The following is a 20,375-nucleotide window of genomic DNA, read 5'->3' on the forward strand; positions in this document are numbered from 1 at the left end:
CAGACTTCCTGGATTCAATGAGAGAATTTGTGTGGTAAGCACCTAAATGCCAGGGGGCGTCAGTGAGGGTAAACCCACAGTGGAAACACTGCCTTTTAGGGGGAACTCTGGGTCAATCAGCCAGAACCACTCTCCTCCTTGTGACCTTGTATTCCAAATCTCGTCTCCTGCCTTGCCCGGGTTTTTCATAAACGGCTTAAAAAAAAAAAAAAACCTAACGGACAAAAACTAAACCGACAAAATACCCTGGCCCGCAGATGTGTAAACCCCTAAGGGGTCGGGCCGGGAGTGAAAGTCACCCAGAATGAGCATCCAGTTCCAGCCAGCTTCGGGGGTGGAGCGCCTAGAAGCTGCGGAGGAGGAGCAGCGGGCGGAGGCGCGGGCACGAGCAGACACAGGCGCGCCGCCGCCGCTGCAGCCCTTGGCTTTCCCGGCTGGAGACGTTGGCGATCGAGCTGCTGCTTCCAGCTCTGCGCCGCCCGCCGCCCCTCCCGCAGTCCCGCGGCTTTCCAGGGAGCGCTGCGGGGACTCAGGGCCTCCCGAGAAACCTGTGACCCCGCGCAAGAGCGGAGGGGCGGGGGACCGGGAGAAGATGGCGACGTTGGGAAGCGAACCCCAAGCTTTCGCGCCCGCTCTCTCGGTAACCGCCCTGCACCCGCATCTCCACCAGCACCACCAGCACCACCAGCACCACGGAGGCACGGGCGGCGCGGGTTTCAACCTGCCCTTGAACCGTGGTTTGGAGCGCGCGCTGGAGGAGGCGGCCAACTCTGGGGGCTTGAACCTGAGCGCCAGGAAGCTGAAGGAGTTTCCCAGGACTGCGGCCCCGGGACATGATCTCTCGGACACGGTTCAGGCAGGTGAGACACACGGTGGGGCTAGCCACGCGTGTGCCGGGCTGTCGCGCCTTCCCGCCGGGCCGGAGTGTGTTGCTAGATTGGCTCGGCAGGAGTGGATTCTGCAAAGCGAGAGGTGGTTGTAGCCGGCACGGTGGCCCGCCTGGCCCGGGCGACCTGCGATCGTGGTGCAGGAGCACAGGGATGCGCCCAGGAGCTGTGCCTGGCGCGCGGGAAGTGGGGGATCTCAGGCGACCTCGAGCGAGTCCGGAACGTGAACCAGGTCATGGACCTCTACATGGAAGCATTCTGCGTCCTGGTGGGTGGGGAAGGCCAGACAAAGGTGGCCGGCCCTCGGCCAGCCCCGTCCTCTCCGCTTAGTGTCGCGGCCCCTGCCACCGCGCCGCGCGACCGTGGCTTGCTGCAGCCAGAGAGGCGGTGCCAGCCTTGGTTCTGCGCCTGTGCAAGCAGAGGCTGGTGTCTGCCTCTCCGCCCACACATTTTGGTTCCCTCCTCCGGGGCTCCCCGGGTCTCACTAACCCGGCCTTTGCGGGGGCCCTGGAGGGGAAGCGTGGCGTAGTAAATGAAAAGTAATTAAAGTGAGCCTGTTTGCCAGTGTGAGCCCGGCAAGTTGTAACCCGCGCCGAAGAGCAGCAGGCTTCTTCAAGTTGTGTCATGTGTTGACATATTTCGGAGATGTCTGCTTTCTCTTTAGTAGTTGTGGGAGTGGATCCATAAACAGGAAGGAGGCTGGTGGAAGAGGGTTGGGGCCTTGGGAATCTGTGCAGAGCTGACTTAGTTTTCGACCATCCGGTTCCGCTCTTTGCGGGACGATTTGTACCCCAGCAAGCGCCTAGCGTTTCCTGGGACAGTGGGTGCCCCGTTTTTGAGCCACTGCCTAGACCTCACGACGGTCATTGCCTCTTCCAATCTGCATTAGGTCTCTTAGGGTTCTTAATTGCTTGACTTTCAGATCAGGGTCCTTCAGCTTCTTAGAAAGGGAGACTAGGGGGCGGGGCAGGGGAGCCAGCTGTGACCTTTGGAGGCTGGGTTTCTAGTCAATTCCATAAACATTATCAGAGGGCCAATTGAAAATTTAGATGGAGTTCTGAATTCATTGGAGGCCAGAAGCACTCCTCTGGGGTCATTAAACGGTGATATTTGGGTTTAGGGATTGTCAGGAATGGGTAAGCAGAGGGGAAATTCCAGAACTCAGTTTTCAACAGCTGGAGAGGCTCTTGATGGGACCTCATAGTTACAGCTTCTCAAGTAGAAGTTTTTTCAGGAGTCGCCTGAATCATTAACCGTAAAAAGTCACCCTGCATTTTCCTTCCCTTCTGCCACAGTTAGAATGGCGGTGTACTGCAGAAATAGGAGCCAGAATGACTGATGCTAACACGTTCTTGCAGTTCAGTAGCAGGCTCAGAGTTGTTCCAACACTTCAGTATTGCTGACGTTTAGTCCCAAGGCTCGGTAGACTTGGCATGTGTGCTGTGCTGGCATTTTTTTGAGAATACCATTGCTTTACAAGTAGTGGAGGGGAGGTGTCCACCTTTCAGTTACCACCTCCGTGAGTGGTCACTGCTTGTAAAGGGTCCTTCCTGTTCTCTCTCTCTGCGGTGGGTTTTGCAGGTGTTCAGGTGTTAAGAGTGTTACATATATTTAATGTTCCTAAGATCCTTAACTAGTCGAAAGTAAGAGGCCTCATGTTAATTCTTCACCCTAAAACAGTATTTGGGGGCAGTGGAGGCAAAAGAATGTCAGCTACGTTTGTGGGCACTTACGGCAATACTGTAAAGAGAAAAAAAAACGGTTGCCAAAGAGTCTGTTGTTTTATGAAAAATGTTTAATATTCACATGTGTTAAGGATTGCTTACTTTGACCTGAGTCAGGCATGTGAGTATTCCTCTTTTCTTCAGAAATGCTTAGGCTGGACATGGGGGCTCTGCCTGTGAGCCCAGGAGTTGAGGCCAGTCTGGACTTAGTAGTGAATTCCAGGCCAGCCTCAGTTACAGGTTGAAGCAGCCCTGACTCATTCCTTATGCCTACACACCCCCACATTCCCCAAAGAGTATATTACATTGAGCATCATTCTTTACTTGTGAAAGCAAAACAAAAGACATTCAGTGGGTGGTGTTGACATTTCCTACACATAAGGGGTTCAGGGAGTTGATGAACTTTTGGTGATAATAAATCCCATACAGATAGTGGTTTCTCCTGGGCTCACACACCTAGGGATGGAATAAGAAGATCCTTAAGACCTTTTCATAAATTTGTCTGGGTAGTGGGGAGCCTTTTCTCTCTGTTAAGATACGTGTTATTGTGTCTTGTAAAATTAAGCTTTTCTGTCGGCCACCTCTACAGACAGCACCCACAGACTTGGGCCGCACAGCCCAACGGAACAGAGATGAGAGGCCCTGAGCTGCTCAGTATAGGATAGTCACCTGAATGAGGCACAAAAAACCAAAACCAAAACCAAAACCAAGACCTTCTTAATTTCACTTTTAGGCTGTAGTTTCCCAGAATTTCAATCAAAACAGGATGCCTTGTGCCACGGCAGGCAGTCTGTAAGCAGGCTTATTGGCAATTATCTGGGGACAGTGGCACAGGTGTTACTGTCCTAGACGGGATTCCAGCTGATGTGGGCATGGTGCCTACTTGGCTAACTGTGAAGTACTCTGTATCAGGAGCACAGTTGGAACATCATTCCCAGGAAGAGAGAAGCTGGGTTACATGCTCAGAATCATACCCCTAGTGAGCCACGGACCAGTGATCTGGGTCCTGAAGGCTTCTCTAGTGTTTGTGTTCTTACCAAAGCCTGCTGGGCTAAGGGCAACCACGGAGAGGGAAGGCTTCTTGAAGGTTCATTCCATAGCTTGTTGTCCCTTCACCTGTTCCTATGAAGTATCCACTTTTTGATTTGAGGAAGGGATGGGAGATAAACAGATCAAAACAAAACAAAAGAAAACAAAAACAGTTTGTCTTACAAGATGAGTAAGAGGGTTTCTTTCTTTCTTTTTTTTTTTTTTTTTGGATACATGTATATCTTTGTTTGCCAAACACAGGGGCTGATTCTCATGGACTTGAGATTGCTCATAACAAGAGCACATAATGACCATCATAAGTATAAACGGAAGCACAACATTGGGTCTGATGGGGAGAAATATACAAAGGCATGTAAGTGCATCCTCTCTAGCGTTGATTTATCACACAGCATCGGTTCAGATGGAGACGTTCAGAGGGGTGTTTGTATGACTGAATAAAGAGGATTCAAAAGAAAAGAAGTCTGAGAGTGGCTGCCTGCGTGAGACTCTAGAAGATAAAATAAAATAAGCCGTACACAGGACTTTGGAAGTTAATATTGTTTAGCCAGGCCTGTTGGCACGGACTGTAATCCCAGCACTTGAGGGGTATAGGAAGGTTAGTAGTTGAGGGTCATCCGTCTATACGTGGTGAGTTTGAGGTCAGCCTGAGCTACATGAGACCATGCCTGACAAAAAAAAAAGTCTGTCTTGTGACGGAGTGGTGGAGTCTGTCATTATCAGACTAAATGGGGAATGGAGAGCTTGTCTAACCATGTGGTGTAAATACTCACCGAGGCTGGGTCCGATGGAACCGGCCTGTGATCCCAGCTACATGGGACTGAGAGAGGTGGATTTCGGTTTCAAGGCCTGATTGAACTACAGAGTGAGTTCAGAGCCAGTCTGGCATCTTACTAAGAGCTTGTGTCAAAACTGAAAGTGGAAAGAGAGGGTTTGGGCTCATCACAAGGTGGTGGAGAGCTGTGAGCATGCGTGGGACTTGGTGGAACAGTTCAGAGCTTGAACGTGCTAGGCAAGTGCTCTACCATTGTGCCAGCCCTACCCCAGCATGCCCCAGGAAATGAAGCTGCAAAGTGTAAGACTTGAAAAGCAAAATAGAGGGTTTAGGAAGCCACCGAAGCCCCATGGGTCAAGTGAGTGTCCAGACAGCACCAGGCACTGTGTGCAGACTTCAGAGGCATCCTACAGGAGAGGGAGGATGCTTGTCAGGGCTTGCAGGGTTGGATGTGGGTAGACATGACCACGAAGCATTTTCTAGTCGGAAAGATGAATCCAGAATGGGGAGGGAGAACCTGTCATTGAAAGAAGAGAGGGTATTTAGGTCTGTCCCCTGGTCACATCCTCTCACCCCACTTCTACCTTATAGCAGGTGACAGCCCCCCTCTCATGCCATTTCTTCTTTACTGGGGTGACAGAGCCCAGAGCTTTTATGATCTGTTGTTTGAGGACTTGTCAGTGGGTGGGACTGTCATCCTGCCTACCTAACCCTACTTCTCTATAGTGTCTGAAGATTCAAGACCTGGGGGCAGACTTACCTGCAGCAGGCTGACTTCCTCTCCTTAACCCCACCCCCACCCCCACCCCCTCGTAGCTGTAGAGTCCTTGGATAGGAGCATATTTTAGCAATTGGAATCCACACAGAACTTGGTAGTAAAACCTGGTTTTGATAACACACGCTCTGTGCCATAATTTTGGCCATGAAGATTTTTCACTGTTAAATTATAGTGAAGTATTTGAATCCACATCCCCCTTCCCCCATCCCTTCAGACAGGGTTTTCTCTTATAGCCCTGGCTGCCCTGGAACTCATTCTGTAGACCAAGCTGGGCTTGAACTCATATCTACTTGCCTCTGCCTTCTCTTCTGAGTTCTGTGATCAAACATGTATTCTGTCAGGCCCTGTCATGTGTGTTTTCTTAAGGGTAGTGTTCTTTCTTTCACAACGCTGGTCAGTGGTGATGTCTTTAATCCCAGGACTTGGAAGGCAGAGGCTCTGCCTCTGTGAGTTCAAGGCCATCCTTGTCTATAGTTGAGAGTTCCAGGAAAGCCAGGGCTACACAGAGAAAAATCCTATCTCAAAAAAAAAAAAAAAAAAAAAAGGCAACAACCAAAAAACAAACAAAAACTTGTGTTCTTTCATGGAAATACCTAGTTATAAATTGCTCTTCTGCTATTGAATTGATTTGTTGGTTATTGATGACATTTTTTGTTTGTTTTTTTTTTCAAGACTTAAAAATTATTTATTTCTAATGTATTTTAGGGAATTCTACACAGGATTATAATGTATTTAGATTGTGTTCACTTCACTAATTTCCCCTTTGCTCTGCCTCTCTGCCTAAACCCCTTCTTCCCAGTAAGCTCCCCCCTTCTATTCCATGACCTTTTGTGTGTGATCCCTGAATTTAATTAGGGTCGACCAGTTGGTGCTGTAGCCACTGTTAGGTTACCCATGCTCTGTTAAATACACCGCTTGCTCACGCAATCATCCTAACGTGTTTGTTCACCATGCGTAGTGGAGATCCTCATCCCTTCAGGCCACGCTAGCTGTACCCTTCCCCTTCCTATTTTCTTCTGCTGCTGATTGATTTCTTCCTTGTCAAGGCAGAGGACTTCTGTTCTTAAAGCTGTTAAAGCACTGAGATTTAGTACACTGGAGGCTGGGGTGGATCCAGATCACGTCTGTCCATTCGTGCTCCTCCCTGTGCTGTGCTCCAAAGGTGCTGACCAACTTGCATGTTAGACGGCGCTATAGAAAAGCCAGTAGCGTACACATGCTTCCCAAACAATAACATATAAGGATAGACCAGGAAGCCAGTTCCTCATCAAAGAGCGGCCCAAAGCTGTTGATTGTTGTCTTTGAACTGTATCTGTTGGAGATTTTGTTGGGTCCTGGTAACACTGGATTTAATTTTTGCTAGTTCTTGTTAAGCTAAAATTTGCCTCAATCCAACCATTGGACAGTTTTTATTTCAAGTGTTAATTAAGAATATTCCTAAATTTGCTGGAGCAAGGGAAACTTTTCTACCCCACTGTGCTATCAGGATTTCAAGGCAGGATAGACACCTCTCAGAGGTCATGTTTTTTCCTTGCTGAGGCCTCTCTGTCTTTATCATGGCTTTATTGAACCTCAATTTCTTAAATTTATTAAACCCACATTTTCTCCCTTTCAAGTGTGTTTTTGCATCCCGGTGTCCTGTTTTCCAGACCTATCTAGAGTCTTATGTAAAATCCTTGAGTAGGCTGAATGGTGTTTACTTCTGGTTCCTCTCTCTGTTGTCACCCTCCCATTCCCTCTAATGTGCTTCTGTCAAGATTCTGTGTAGTAAATGGTAGAGGTGGTTATGAGTGTACAGTGGTTTGAATAGGAATGGCTCCCACAGATTCAAGTGTTTGAAGCTTGGCCATAGGAAGTGACACTATTAGAAGGTGTGGCTTTATTGAAGGAGGTGTGGCTTTGTTAAAGGAAGTGTGTCATTTTGGAGGTGGGGCTTTGAGGATTCAGTATATTCAATATATTCCTAATGGTGTGCCCAGTATGGAGACACAGTCTCCTTCTGCCTTTGGATCCAGATGTAGAACTCTCAGCTCTTTTACCAACACCATGTCTGCCTGGATGCTGCCATGCCTCCTGCCATGATGATAATGGACTGAACCTCTGAACCCTAAGCCAGCCCCACTTACATGTTTGCCTTTATAAGAGTTGGCTTGGTCATGGTGTCTCTTCACAGCAATGAAACCCTAACTAAAACATAGTCCATTAGTCAAGGCACAAGACTTGCGCCATTTACACGTTTGACTTAGCCTTTTGGAATTGTATTTAGTTTTAGAGAGAGATTAGCTTTGGTTAGGTGGTTCACATTTTACGAGCCCTTCCTGATCATGTCAGTTGTTGGGATTACAGCAGGTTGGTGTTAAATGTAGCGGCGAGGTCATAAAGTTCTAATAGATTATAAAAGTTTCAGCTCCAACTGGTCTTATACACCTGTTATCAGAGGACCAGGGCCAGCCTGGGTTCTAGAATGAGGCCCTGTCTGCAGAACACAAAAACAACAAAAACTTAAGTCTGTGAGTTGTACAACCTAACTATATTTCCATGGCTGGAATACTTTATTTAGTGAGATAGCACAGCTCATGGGAAGCCTAGCCTCTGTTAACTGCTACTGTTGGGTTGTGTGAAAGCTGATTGTGTGTGTGTGTGTGTGTGTGTGTGTGTGTGTGTGTACACGTGTGTGCACGCACACATGCGTGCACCTGTGTATGTCTAAGTGCACACTTTCTATTTGAGTATGTGTATATTTGTAGAGGCCGGAGGATGCTGCTGCTGAGTTTTCTTCTGTAGCTCTTCACTGGGTCTCTCACTGAGCTCACCCGCTGGCCAGTGAGCTGCAGAATCTGCCTCTTTGTAATTCTCACCCCTACCTTATTGTTCCAGTGTTGTTAAGTAGGAATTGGGGATTGAACTCAGGTCCTCATGCATGACAGCCATCTCCCCTGCAGCAAAGTTTTCTTTTTTTTTCTTCTTCTTTTTTTTTTTTTTTTTTTTCGTGACAGATCATTGCTATGCTAAAGGTTTTTAAATTATTATTATTATAAGTGATGAGAATTGCTTAACAAAATTAAAACAAACAAAACACTTCATGAAAGAAAAGAAAAAAAAAAGAATTCCAACTTAGACTTACTTTCGGAAAGCTCTGTCTATCAGAGTAGACTGAAGCACAACACATTCTTGTGCATTCTTCCTCTTATTTTGAGAGTCCATGGGCCTGCTTCCGTATGCCACAGTAAGACACAATGCATTTGGAAACCACAGAGCAACTGAACAGAAAGTGAGCTTGCCTACACGAACAGAAGAAAGTCCACAGTTGTGAGAACTGGACAGCTTTTGCCTGACACAGGATTTGAAGAAAAGGAACGTGTGCTCTAATTTTTAAAATATTTTTATGCATATTAGCTTTTTGTGTGAATATAAGCATGTGTGCTGTGTGTGTGTCTCTGCCCATGGAAGTCAGAAGAAAGGGCTTGGGGGCCCGAGAACTGTAGTTAGGAATAACTGTGAGGTGTCACGTGGATTCTGAGAAGTGAATCCTGGTCCTCTGCAAGAGCAAGTGTTCTGTTCCTAAGTACTGAAATGGGCAATGTATTTTTGATTAGAGTTCTGTGTATTCAGTTTGCCCCAGCTGTAGCCTCCTCTGCTGGTTAAATAAGGAAGGTGTAAACCTGAGGGCACATCAAGAACAAAACCAATCAGAATAACAATGTTGATTTTCATAGCAGAAATTTTTTCCTCCCTTCCCTCCCCCTCCATATCTTCTTCTCTTTTTTTCTTAAGACGGGGTCTCCTTATGTGGCTTGGGCCAGCCTCAAATTCTCTCTGTAGCCTTGAACTTGATATGGGGTCCTGACTGGTCTTCAGTTATAATCCCTCTGCTCCTCTTTCCCAATGTCGGGATTTTTTTTCCTTAATTAGAAATTAATTGCTTTGTATCAGTATATGCTTTTGGCCTAGGCAAGTGAGCTTGAGGGACTTTAGAGCAACGCACTGCACTTAGGCAGTTGGAAGTAGATCCTGGGACTCCTTGAGACTGCCTTTCCTCCCAGGTTTCCCTTGCTCCCTCTGCTGCACGGGGCCCTAAAGAGAGCATGAGATGAACAGGGTGTGAGCCTGTCGCAGAGCTCTGGCATTTTCCCAGCATGCTCTCTTGTGCCCACTTTTCTATTCGCCAGCATTCCATATGGCCACGCTCTTGACCGCAGACCCCATGGGCGCCATCCATTTGCTATGCTATGTGCTCCACTGATACTCTTCCATACTTTTGGTGTTTACGTGGTGTGGTGCGTCATGCAGTGTCAGTATTCCTGATCTGGTCCAGAAGTTTAGCATAGTTCTGACTTATCTTAATGTACTTGATCTTTGCAGACCACAGTGACCAATTCAAAGTTGCGCTATCAATAGACTGCCTGCCTTGCCTCTTTTAGACTGTTTTTGTTTTGCTTTTGTACGTCTTTGGTCACGTGTTCCCACTCTGCATTGTCCTATGGAATTCTGCATGTCCAGTTCATATTCTGTGCTGCCACTGGCTTGCCCGAAGCAAGCTGCCTCCCTGCCAGCCTCTTCTTTAGCATTGCAGCGTCAAATCCTGTGTCGCTCCGAGTTAGTGTCATTTCCTCATGCATTTTTGTATTTCATTATTTTTTTTCCCTTTGTGTGTAGTAGCCTTCCCTCACAGAGACCTTGCTTCCATGGTTTTTGTTAACCTGTGGCCAGCTGTTGTCCAAAAATACTACATGGAAAATACCAGAAATAAATAAGTCGCAGGTTTTAAATTGTGTGTTGTTCTGAGTGGCATGATTACATCAAACAAACCCCATTTTACTTCATCCTTGCTAGGCAATGAGTCATCTCTCTGCCTAATGTATCTGTGCGTTATATGCTACCAACCCGTCAATCACTTAGTAGTCTTTTTGGTAATCTGGTGAACTGATGCAGTGTAGTATCAGTGATCAGGTGTCCCATCAGCAGGACTTTATCACCCGCCTCTCTTTGTCCAGTTGTATGGGCATTGCGTCACCTTATATCAGCGTTAGGAGGGTGAATACAGAACAGTAGGATATCACGTGGGTATGTGTGCGTGCGTGCGGTAGAGACAGACATTGCCTGAAGAGATGAGGCTGGGAAGATAGTTCTGTTTTCTTATTTCTAGATCTTTATTATGTTTGAAAAAACTGGGTAGAATGATGTTCTTAATCCTAACTCTGGTGAGGCAGAGACAATTGGATCCCCGAGGGTCTCTTGCCAGCTGGACCTGCCTACTTGATGAGTTCCAGGACAGCAAGAGACTGTCTTGTAAAAGGGGTGTGTTGGGGGTGACACAGAATAGTACCTCAGGTTGTCCTCTGGCCTCTACATATGCAAGCACACATATGTGCGTATATACCCAACAAAAGACCACATTTATTACAGTATTTTTATTATTAATTTTTTATAATTATTCATATTTTAATGCCGTGTATCTGTGTGTGTCTGTGTATGGGTAAGTGCATGTGAGTGCAGGCACCTAAGGAGGCCAGAGGTGACATTGTTACAATCGATTATGAGCCTGAGTTGGGGGCTGGGAACTAAACTCAGGTCCTCTGCAACAGTAGCAAGTTCTCTTAACTGTGGCGCCCACCTTCCTAACCTCTAATAGTTACTGTTTTTTATGTCCTGCTGTGCTTCATTCGGAAATTACACTTTAGCATAGGCATGCATAGACAGGAAGAAGCATTCTGTACACGGACTTGAGTAGTAGCTATGTTTTTAATAACCCACCAGGGAGCTAGGACTGTTACCCTCTTAGAAAAAAGGGGAAGTGCTTTGCTCTCCCCAGGTTTAAGTTTCTTCCTCCTTGACTGGCTCATGAGAGTGGCTAGACAGGGACTTTCCTGATTGTGTGTGTGTGTGTGTGCTCTTGTGTGCATTCTCGAGCCTTACAGGTCTAGTACCAGATTAGTTTGATAACCCTCCTTGCTTATCTGCCTTCTCTTTCTTGCCCCGAGACCCTGCACTTTGACCTGTTATCTTGGATCTACCATGAGGTGGTCCCATACTTGTGTAATGTTAGTTGATCTGCTGTCTTTTTTTTTCCCCAGCCAGCTTTATATGACATCTGTAAGTCAAATGTCTTAGAAGGAATTCTGGAGGAGGTGGACAAACATTCCATCAAACCAAATAGCAGATAAAACGCTGGTAAATGAGATCTGGTGTGGTGACACACGCCTTCAGGCTCAGCACTCAGGAGGCTGTGGCAGGAGTTTGAGCCTAGCTTGGGCTACGTTGCATGTTTTGGGCTAGCCCAAGCTATATATAATGAAGCCCTTTAGCTAACAAGAAATCAAACAGCAAATGCTTGTCTAGCTTTGGGGAAAAGGGGAACCATTATTAATACAGTGCTGGTGGGAATGTAAATTAGCACGGCCATTATGGAAGTCATTGTGGAGGGGCCTCAAAAACCAAGGAGGCAAGAAGGCTCGGTGGTTAGGAGCATTTACTGCTCTTGCAGAGGACCTGGGTTTGGTTCCCAGCATTCCATGGTGGTTTACTACCATCTCTGATTTCAGTTCCAGGGTATCCAACTCCTTTTCTTTCCTCTGCAAGCTTCTGCATGCATGTGGTACAAATATGTACATGCAGGCATAGCCACATACACATAAACTATATAAGGATAATAGTAAAGCAATCCCTTAAAAAAAAAAAACATGAAATGGAGCTGGCATGGATCCAGCTGTACCACTCTTGATTTCTACTTCAGGGAGTTCACATCCATGTGCAGCAAAGACACCTGCACGCCTATGTTTACTGCTGCACCATTTATGATAGGCAAGGTATGAATCGGCTTAGATGGTTGTCAATAAAACGTGACAGATATACATCATGGTGTCATACCCAGCCACCAGGGAGAACAAGATGTCATTTGCAGGAAGATGGATGGAACTGGAGATCATGGTAAGCAAAATAAATCAGGCTCAAAAGATAATGTTGCTTGTTTTCCTTTTATATCCAGAATCTTGAAGGTAGAGGGGGCATGTTTGAGAAGGGGGAGGGGGCCATAGTGAGGGTTGGGGACCAGCAGGGGCTGATAGGGGCTTGAATTAGTAAAAGCACATGGTGTACGTAGAAGATAACTTGACGGTGCTCATTTTTTTTTTTTTTTTTTTTGTATAGCGAGTAAATGCTAATAAAAGAAACGAGCAAATAAAAAACGAGTCAGTTTGCAGTGTGTGTGTGTGTGTGTGTGTGTGTGCACGCACACGCCAGAGGTCTATATTAGGGTGTTCCTAATCATACCATTCTTTTAAAATTCATTAAAATCTTATGTTTTTTAATTTAAAAATTTCTTGTTTAGATTTTAAAATGTTATGTGTATGAGTGTTTTGTTCCCGTGTGTGTGTGTCACATCTGAGGGCCAGGTTAAAAGAGGGCATCAGGTTTAGATTCACTGGGATTGGAGCCACGGATGGTTGTGAGCTGCCTCGTGGGTATTGGGTGTTGAACTCTGGTCCTCTGTAAAAAACAAAGTGCTCTTAACTGCTGGGCCATCTCCCTCCAGCCCTAAAACTTTTTTATAAAGAACTTGCAAATGAAAACCATCACACCCTAGCTTATTTTTTGACTCTCACTGAATTTGGAGCCCATGGTTAGGTTGCAGCAAGCTTCAGTGATTTGTCTCCCCTGGTGCTAGCAATACAGCAGCAACAAGCTGTGTTTTTCTGCTCTTACTTGGGTGCTCAGGATTAGAACTCAGGTCTTTATGCCTGCATAGTAGGCAGTTTACCAACTGACCCCCCCCCCCCCCAGCCCTAGTCAACATTACTTTCAAAAAATAGAGATGTAGTTTTATCTACTTCATAGACTGGTGAGGAATACAGAAGGAATGTGTCTGAAAGTACTTCACACATTTAACTATTCTTATTAACAAGTGCTGATTAAAGACTAAGCCCTCAGCTAGAGGGGCTCTCATCCGGATAGCTCAGTGGTTAAAGCTGATTCTCTTCAGCTTCTAAGGCTTGAGTCCAGTCTAAAACTAAAAACTTGAAAACCTCGTGTCCTTGGCCAGGTGAATCCTGACCACCTCTTTCTTGACCTGGGAAATGGGCTAATAACTCCTGGTGGAGTTGTCGTGAGGGTGGCAGTTATCCAGCACAGTGGCGACCGGCACTGCTTCCATGTGTTCTGTGTTTAATGCTTGCCAGGTGTTGAGCTTTAAGCATGGGTGGAGCTTAGGCCACACCTTCCTGTTGTCTTCTGAAAAGAGGGAATGTTAAAACCTAGAAACTGTTCCTTCATATTTCTTTGTCATTCATGTTGAGGACAGTGAGTCCCAGAGGAATCTGTCCATTTGGCCACAGTCACATAAGAAGAATGTCTGGTGCCTGAGCCAAGGGAGCCTCGCATGGTCCTGTGTTTTAAAGAGCAGTTGCTGCAGTCAGGAGGCCACACTAGATGGAGGGGAGGCTTCTGTCCCTCTGTAAAGGTCTCAGTCATGCTCTGCTAGACCAACCTTGTGGCAGGCCCCACCACGATCAGAAAATGCCCAGAAACCTTTAATGACATCTGGTCCAAAGCTGGAGCAAATGACATAAGACCAACAGTAGTTAGGGATTAAGCATGTTAGTTCAGGATTTTACTGCCTGTGGTTTGGGGGACTTGCACAGGCCCCTGGTGAACTAGATTCCAAGCACTTAACAGCCTTGGGCAGCCCTGGTTCACAGACTGTAGGCTTCAAAGTTCTTTTTGTAGCAACCTTGGTAATTTGCTTTTCCAGGTTTCCTGTGAAAACAACGATTTTAGTTCCCTTGCCAACTCAGGAAGGCCCATTAAATCCTAGCAGATGCCAGCCTGGCCTTCATGTTCATGGTTAATTCTTTCTTCTTTTTTTTTTCTTGTGTATATGGGTGTATGGATGTGTGTATGTGCATGCCTGTTCGTGTGTGTGTGTGTGTGGGGGGGGGAGGTGCATGCCTGTGTTCAGGAAAGATGTCAACCTTGAGTGTGCTTCCTTGGGACCTGTTCACCATCTTCTTTTAAAGGCTTGTATCTTTCTGTTCTGGGGGGGGGGTCACCAATTAAGGCTAGACTAGGTTGCCAGTGAACCCCAACTTTCCTCCTGTCTCCACCTTCCCCAACACTGGGATTATAGACTGGCACCTGACTTTTTATGTGGTTCTGAGGATTGAACTCTGGTCCCCATGCTTGGGTGACGTTTATCTTACTGACTCATTATTTCTATGGAGACACACAGCCACATTTTGAAGAGATACCCTGAGTTCTGTGACATGACATGGCCATCAACCCATGAAGCAGGTTTTTGCCTCTGGAAGGTCATTCTTTTCCTCTAGCCATGCCCAGTATGAGCTAGTGGGTCTCCGTCTCTACTCCATCCTTGGCTCCTTGGTCAGTGGGCCTAAGCTGGGTGTCTCCCCACACTGGTGTGGGCAGCTAAGACTGCCACAAGTCAGGGGTGCCATGAGTTGTCTCTGACACTCAGAGAGGCTGCCAGGCAGAAGTTCTGGATTTATATATTTTTCTCTTTATTTATTCATTTATAATGCAGGTCTCACTAACTGGTACAGAGTGTGTTTAAACTCACTGCACTCTAGGTGTTAGGATTGCAGGTGTGTGCTACTGTGCTTGCTTCCCTTTCTCATATCTGTTATCTTACAAATTATACATTCTACAGCTTGGAGGGAAGTTACTCAGTGTGTTTAATGGTGATATTTGTAAATTTGTTAAAAACAAAAATGCTGGCTGGATGTGTTGGCAGACACTTTTAATCCCAGCACTCAAAAGCAGGTGGATCTCTGAGTTCAAGGTCAGCATGGTCTATAAAGAGAGTTCCAGAACAGCCAAGCTATACAGAAAAATCCTGTCTTGAAAAACAAACAAGCAAAAAACCCAAACCAAAACAAAACAAAAAAGAAAACAAAAGAAAAAAATCAAAGAGCTCTTTCCTGCTTGGGTCCTCTGTAGATGCACGAGGGTGCCCACTACAGCTCAGCAGATTTGTCATAGGGTGTCTCCATGGAGCACAAGTGGCTCAGTTTTCATCATTCAGGGCTTAGAAAGAACCATCGTGTCATTGGCACAGTGCCAGAGAGCGCAGTCTGCTAGGACTTCATCCAGCTCCAAGGGGCGGAGCCCTTCCTTTCCTGTGCCTCAGTGTCCTTAGTGTAACAGGAGCATGGTGCTCCTCTGGGTTCTTCTGAAGAGTCAATATGATTGTTTGTGTGGGCACAGAGTTTGCCATTTTGAGGCATCTGAGGAGAAGATACTCACTCTTCTAAGACACAGAAAGATTTGCTTCCTAGAAACATTGTGACATTAGCAAAGTAATCTTAATACCCCCAAAGGTTGGGTGTATGAGCTGGCAGTGTGTGGAGGCGGTGTTTCTGTTCTCCTGACAGACTTGGGAAGGTGGAAGTAGGTGACATCATTCCACATCCAGGTGAGCTGTCTTTCTTGGGTTATACTGTTGATCTGGGACAGTCAGAACCATGGTGTGTGTGTGTGTGTGTGTGTGTGTGTGTGTGTGCTTTCTGTCCAGTCCTCAGCTTGACACAGTGGTCTTTGGTGTGATGTATCCTGAGGGAAATGAGTTGACGGTAAGAATGAGCCCTGGGTTCTGTGCACGTTGGGGCTGCGTTCCTGAGCCATGCGGTCTATGGGTGAGCAGGTTGCTGTGCTCAGCTCTTTGGTCTGAGGAATTGCAGTTGGGGCAAGGATAGTAGAGTCTGGGAGAACTTGGCTGACCTCAAACCTGTCTCTTCTGTTTTTCCTTTGCTGCCATTTAATTACCCCAGATATCTCATCCTCCCTCACTCCCCAAGATTTTGTTAAGGAAAGGCAAGGGGGCACATTGTGTTAAGCAATATCACTGTGCTTCCAGGATACTTAGCATGGTTCCCACTTGGTTCCCAGGTCACCCAACATCTTTGTTCCTGAGAAGGGAACTCAGGTGGTCCAAGTCCACTCTGAACAAGAACAGGTGGTTACCACTTGGAGTACAGCTCTTGAAGAAGCTGCAGAGCATCCTCTGCCTTGGCATCACTGGAGGAATGGATGAGAGGGAGGGAGGCATTGCTTAGGAGACTCAGCCTAGGGCACTATGACAGATGAGCCTTTGGGTAGTGGAGACGCTGGAGTCCATCCCAGACTGTGATTCTTAACCCACATGCCTTCCCATACCAGTCTGAAGCAGTGTGCAGAGTGACCGTGTACAATCTGTGACAAACCCAGCCAGAGCCTCCGCTGTGTGCTGTGCCATCCACTCCTTTTGTAAGAAATGAATTCTAGAGGAAGTAAAGATTATAAAGGAAGTAAAAATTCTAAAGGAAGTTAAAAAAAAGATGTATTAAAAAGTCCCAGTTGTAATGACTTGAAACAGACATTAAATAAAGAAGAAAAAAATAAAAATATAGATATACATTTATTGTTTGCTTGGACATCAATGTTTTCTACTAGACTACATAATCTGTAACTTTTCTGATTCTTTCATTGGCATCTGTCTAGACTTTAACCTCTCTAATGATAAATGAACAGGTATCATTTTGGTCAGAAGTTGAGGACCCAGGACAAGAGACAAGTGCTTATTTTCTGAAAGCTAGCTAGCTGCCTGCCTTCCTTCCTTCCTTCCTTCCTTCCTTCCTTCCTTCCTTCCTTCCTTCCTTCCTTCCTTCCTTCCTGTTTTTTTGAGACAGAGATCCACCTGCCTCTGTTAGGATTAAAGTCGTGTGCCACCACAGCCTGACTGAAACCTGTCATTTTAGGGAACAAGAATTATTGATTTGATTTATTAAAATGTGTGCCTTATTTAATGCATTGCTTAGTTGCATTTAAAATCTTTTTAAGTGTGGAGCCAGGCCTGGTAGAGTAGACCTTCAGTCAACCATTAGGGAAGTTGAGACATAGCGGCTGCTGATTCATGGCTAGCCTTTGCCATAGATTAGCTCACAGCCAACCTGGGCTAGTTAGGAAGATGCTGTCTCAAAATCGAAAGTAATAAAAAGGGCTGAAGATGTGGCTCGGTGGAATTCCTAGTGTGTGTGGTCCAGCCCACAGTACTGCCCAAAGACAAAACCTAAGAGAGCCAGAGGGGTAGAGTTCTAACATACAGGGGCCTCTGGGGTTTGATTCCCAGCACTGCAAAAAACCTGACATTCTGTTGGTTTGCAATTTGAATATAATTTAAAGGAAGGCATCTTTCTCTTTTTGCATAGTTCCTTCAAGAGGAGTGGATGGAAATCTCAGTATGCAGTTTAAAGTAGGTGTGTGTGTGTGTGTGTGTGTGTGTGTGTGTGTGTGTGTGTGTGTAGAAAGCCTGGATATATCCAAGTTAATTTCAGTTTTAGCTGTGATTCAGATAATGCTTTCTGGTAACTGTGGCATACTTTCACAGGTATAGTTACCAGGAGCCCACTAGAGATGGCCACTCACCCAGCTGACAAGCCAATTGAAAGTCTTTATTCCAGCTGCTGGGATTACACTCAGGTACTCAGACCTAAGTGTAGCCCTGAGCATTTAGACCAAGGGGCTTTTTAAAGGCAAAAGCCATCTTCTGTTAATCTCATTCAGCAGCTTCAGGATGCTTGTCAGAAGCAAGCAGTTTAACAGAAGCTAAGATGAGTTAGCTGGGGCATCTTGACCTCAGGACCTAGAATGGAGTTGGGTAATTTTCCATGGGATTCTCCATCAGGGAGATTAAATTCTAGTTAAAGTTGAAATGGCTTTAGCAAGAATACAAGATGGAGGAACACACTGCCTTGCCCTATCACAGTATTATGCTACACATTTATGAGAGGGAATGTGTTGAAATATGATCTGTTTTATGAAACTCGGTTGGCAGCCATGAAGACTTACTGGCTTCTGGAGTTGGTATGTTAATGAAGACTGGATTGCTTCCCTCTCACAGTGAGAGTTCTGAGTGCTTGTGAAGCCCTTACAACCTGTCCCTGAGGAGGGTTGGTGACAAGGATAGTGCAATCCAGCCAGTGTTTGTAGTCCTGCAGCCCCGGTCTTTCCAAAGTGGCTTTATAGGTTCTGTGTATTTTCTGTGGTGACTCTGGGTCTCAGACTCCTTCCCTTGTTTGGTAGACTCTGTGTGTGTGTGTTCATGTGTGCACGCATGTGTGCCCCTGCAAGTGTGTTTGTGTATGCACATCTGTGTGGAAGCCAGAGGACAATGCCAGGCATTACTCAACCTCTGTCCACTCCTTTAGTTTTGAGATAGGGTTGACCTGGAGCTTGCTGATTAGACTCCTCTGGCTGGCCAGGGAGCCCTAGCATCTACCCATCCTCACCTCCCCAGTGCCAATCTTATGTGGGTTCTGGGGATTGAAGCCAGGACGACAGGCATTTCACTGACTGAGCCAGCTCCCTAGCCCTGTTTGTAATCTTTTACCACTACATGATAGGCTGACTTGGACAAGCTCCAGCACCTCTGCATGAAAGACTTCCACTTCTGCTCAGTCAGTCTTTCACTTTCTGAGAGAACATCTGGCCACATCATCAGAGGGGCCTCAGGAATGCTCATGAGTTCAGGTTGACTGGTTGGTTGGCAATATCCTTTTGCTCCAGCCTAGTTACTGTTAAAACCCTCCTTAACACATCTCCTAAGTTTTGTAGTTATTCATGCACATAGGATATGGTAGACAGGAGATGCCATCTTTTAAGTTTTTTCATTCATTCATTTAAGTGTATATGTGTGGGTATGCCTACACCATGGTGCGGGTGTAGAGGTCAGAGGACAACCTGCAGGAGTCAGTTCTGACCTTCTACTTTGTGGCTCTGGGACAAGGGGTTAAGGGGATGGGTATCAAACTCAACAAGTGTCCTCAGCTGCTGAGTCACCTTGCCTACATGATACTCTAAGCTTAGTTTGGAATGGACAAAAGGAAGTGACTTTTCCATATATGCTAGCTGAATGAAAATTGAGGACATAACTGCTCCTAGCTATGGCGGAGGAGAAGGTTTCTTGAGGATGTGAGAATAGCCGGAGGCATCTGAGGTGGGATGGCGAGAGGGGAAGAGAGAGGAAACAAGAGCCAGGAGGTCAGGAGCAAGCCAGGAGACCAAGATACCAAAAGACTGGCAGCCAGAATGGCTGAGGGTGTAGGGATCAGAGGAGAGGAAGAGAAGCCATCTCTGTGCTGGAGAGTTTAGGGTTGGGGCAGGGTACAGGTGCTGGGAGGAGCTACAGGTATTGAGTGAGACTGGCCCTGGTTTCTTTGATAATTAACACCGCAAAGTTTTGTAAAATCAGGTCCCGAAGTGGACAAGTGCATCCTGGTCATCTTTGCCAGCTGCCAGGACTTCGGTCCTTTGAAGGGACTAACAATACTTGGCTGGCTTTCTTTTTGACTTCCATGCCAAGATAAGATAAGGTGTTTGGCATTTGTTACTAATTTTGGCTAGCAAAATCTAGCAGTAATTTAAAAATCATGAGATATCAGATACATTGAAAGGAGACTGCAGTCAGGTCGATATGACTTAAATATTGGTAACAAGGCAGACGTGGGGAGAAAGCAGACATAGAGCTGGGTAGTTGTAGCACGTAATCTTATTCCATACTGGCTTTGAACTTGTGAACTTCTGGCCTCAGCCTGCCACATGCTAGGATTACAGGCATGCACCTACATGTCCACGAAGAGAATGCTTGCATTGATTGGAACAGCAAGTACACAGGTGAATACATTTGTCAGCACTCCATACTTTAAATGGGTGGATTTTAACTATATGGAAATCATGACTTCCTAAAGTAGACTAAAACCGCACCTAAGCGTGTGCTCTCCCACTTAGAGTGGCTCCTTCCTGTCTGTTCGCAGCCATCCGCCTGCTGCTGCTGATTCCCAGCTGACAGGCTGTTTTAAAATAGAACAGCTGGAGTTTGGCAGCGAGCCAGTGCCTACCTTTGCAAGGGTGGCCATTCTGTTTTCATTTTCTTAAAGTGGTTCATCAACACTGTCTTCATGAAGTGCTTGCGTTCTGTTCACAAAGGGCACTTAAAAGCATCTGATGAACAAAAACTGGTGTTGAGCCAGGCATGCAGCTGAGTTCAGGGTGGAAGAACATGGCCCTGACTTTTGTGAATGTCCCATGCTATACAGTAACTGTCCCCCTCAGTCTATACAACAGAAATCTTTTTATGTTACCACAGCCAGAGCTTAGAAATGCAAAGCAACTTGTCA

General features: G+C 46.1%; 1 protein-coding gene across 6 annotated transcripts in view; it reads left to right on the top strand.

Moving 5' to 3' along the window:
- Positions 1–280: 280 nt before the first annotated feature.
- Lrch1 (leucine rich repeats and calponin homology domain containing 1) overlaps positions 281–20,375 on the top strand; it is a 181,432-nt gene continuing 161,337 nt past the window's right edge. For 2 of the 6 annotated variants that reach the window (XM_076930728.1, XM_076930730.1), the window contains exon 1: positions 281–860. In XM_076930728.1, the coding sequence (XP_076786843.1) occupies positions 305–860 (556 nt within the window). In that variant the 5' untranslated portion in view covers positions 281–304. The remainder of the gene's footprint in view (positions 861–20,375) is intronic. The other 4 variants (XM_076930731.1, XM_034498762.2, XM_034498763.2 and 1 more) reach the window with 4 other exon arrangements.

This window comes from Arvicanthis niloticus, chromosome 3 (assembly GCF_011762505.2).
Source record: "Arvicanthis niloticus isolate mArvNil1 chromosome 3, mArvNil1.pat.X, whole genome shotgun sequence".
Classification (NCBI taxonomy): Eukaryota; Metazoa; Chordata; class Mammalia; order Rodentia; family Muridae; genus Arvicanthis; species Arvicanthis niloticus.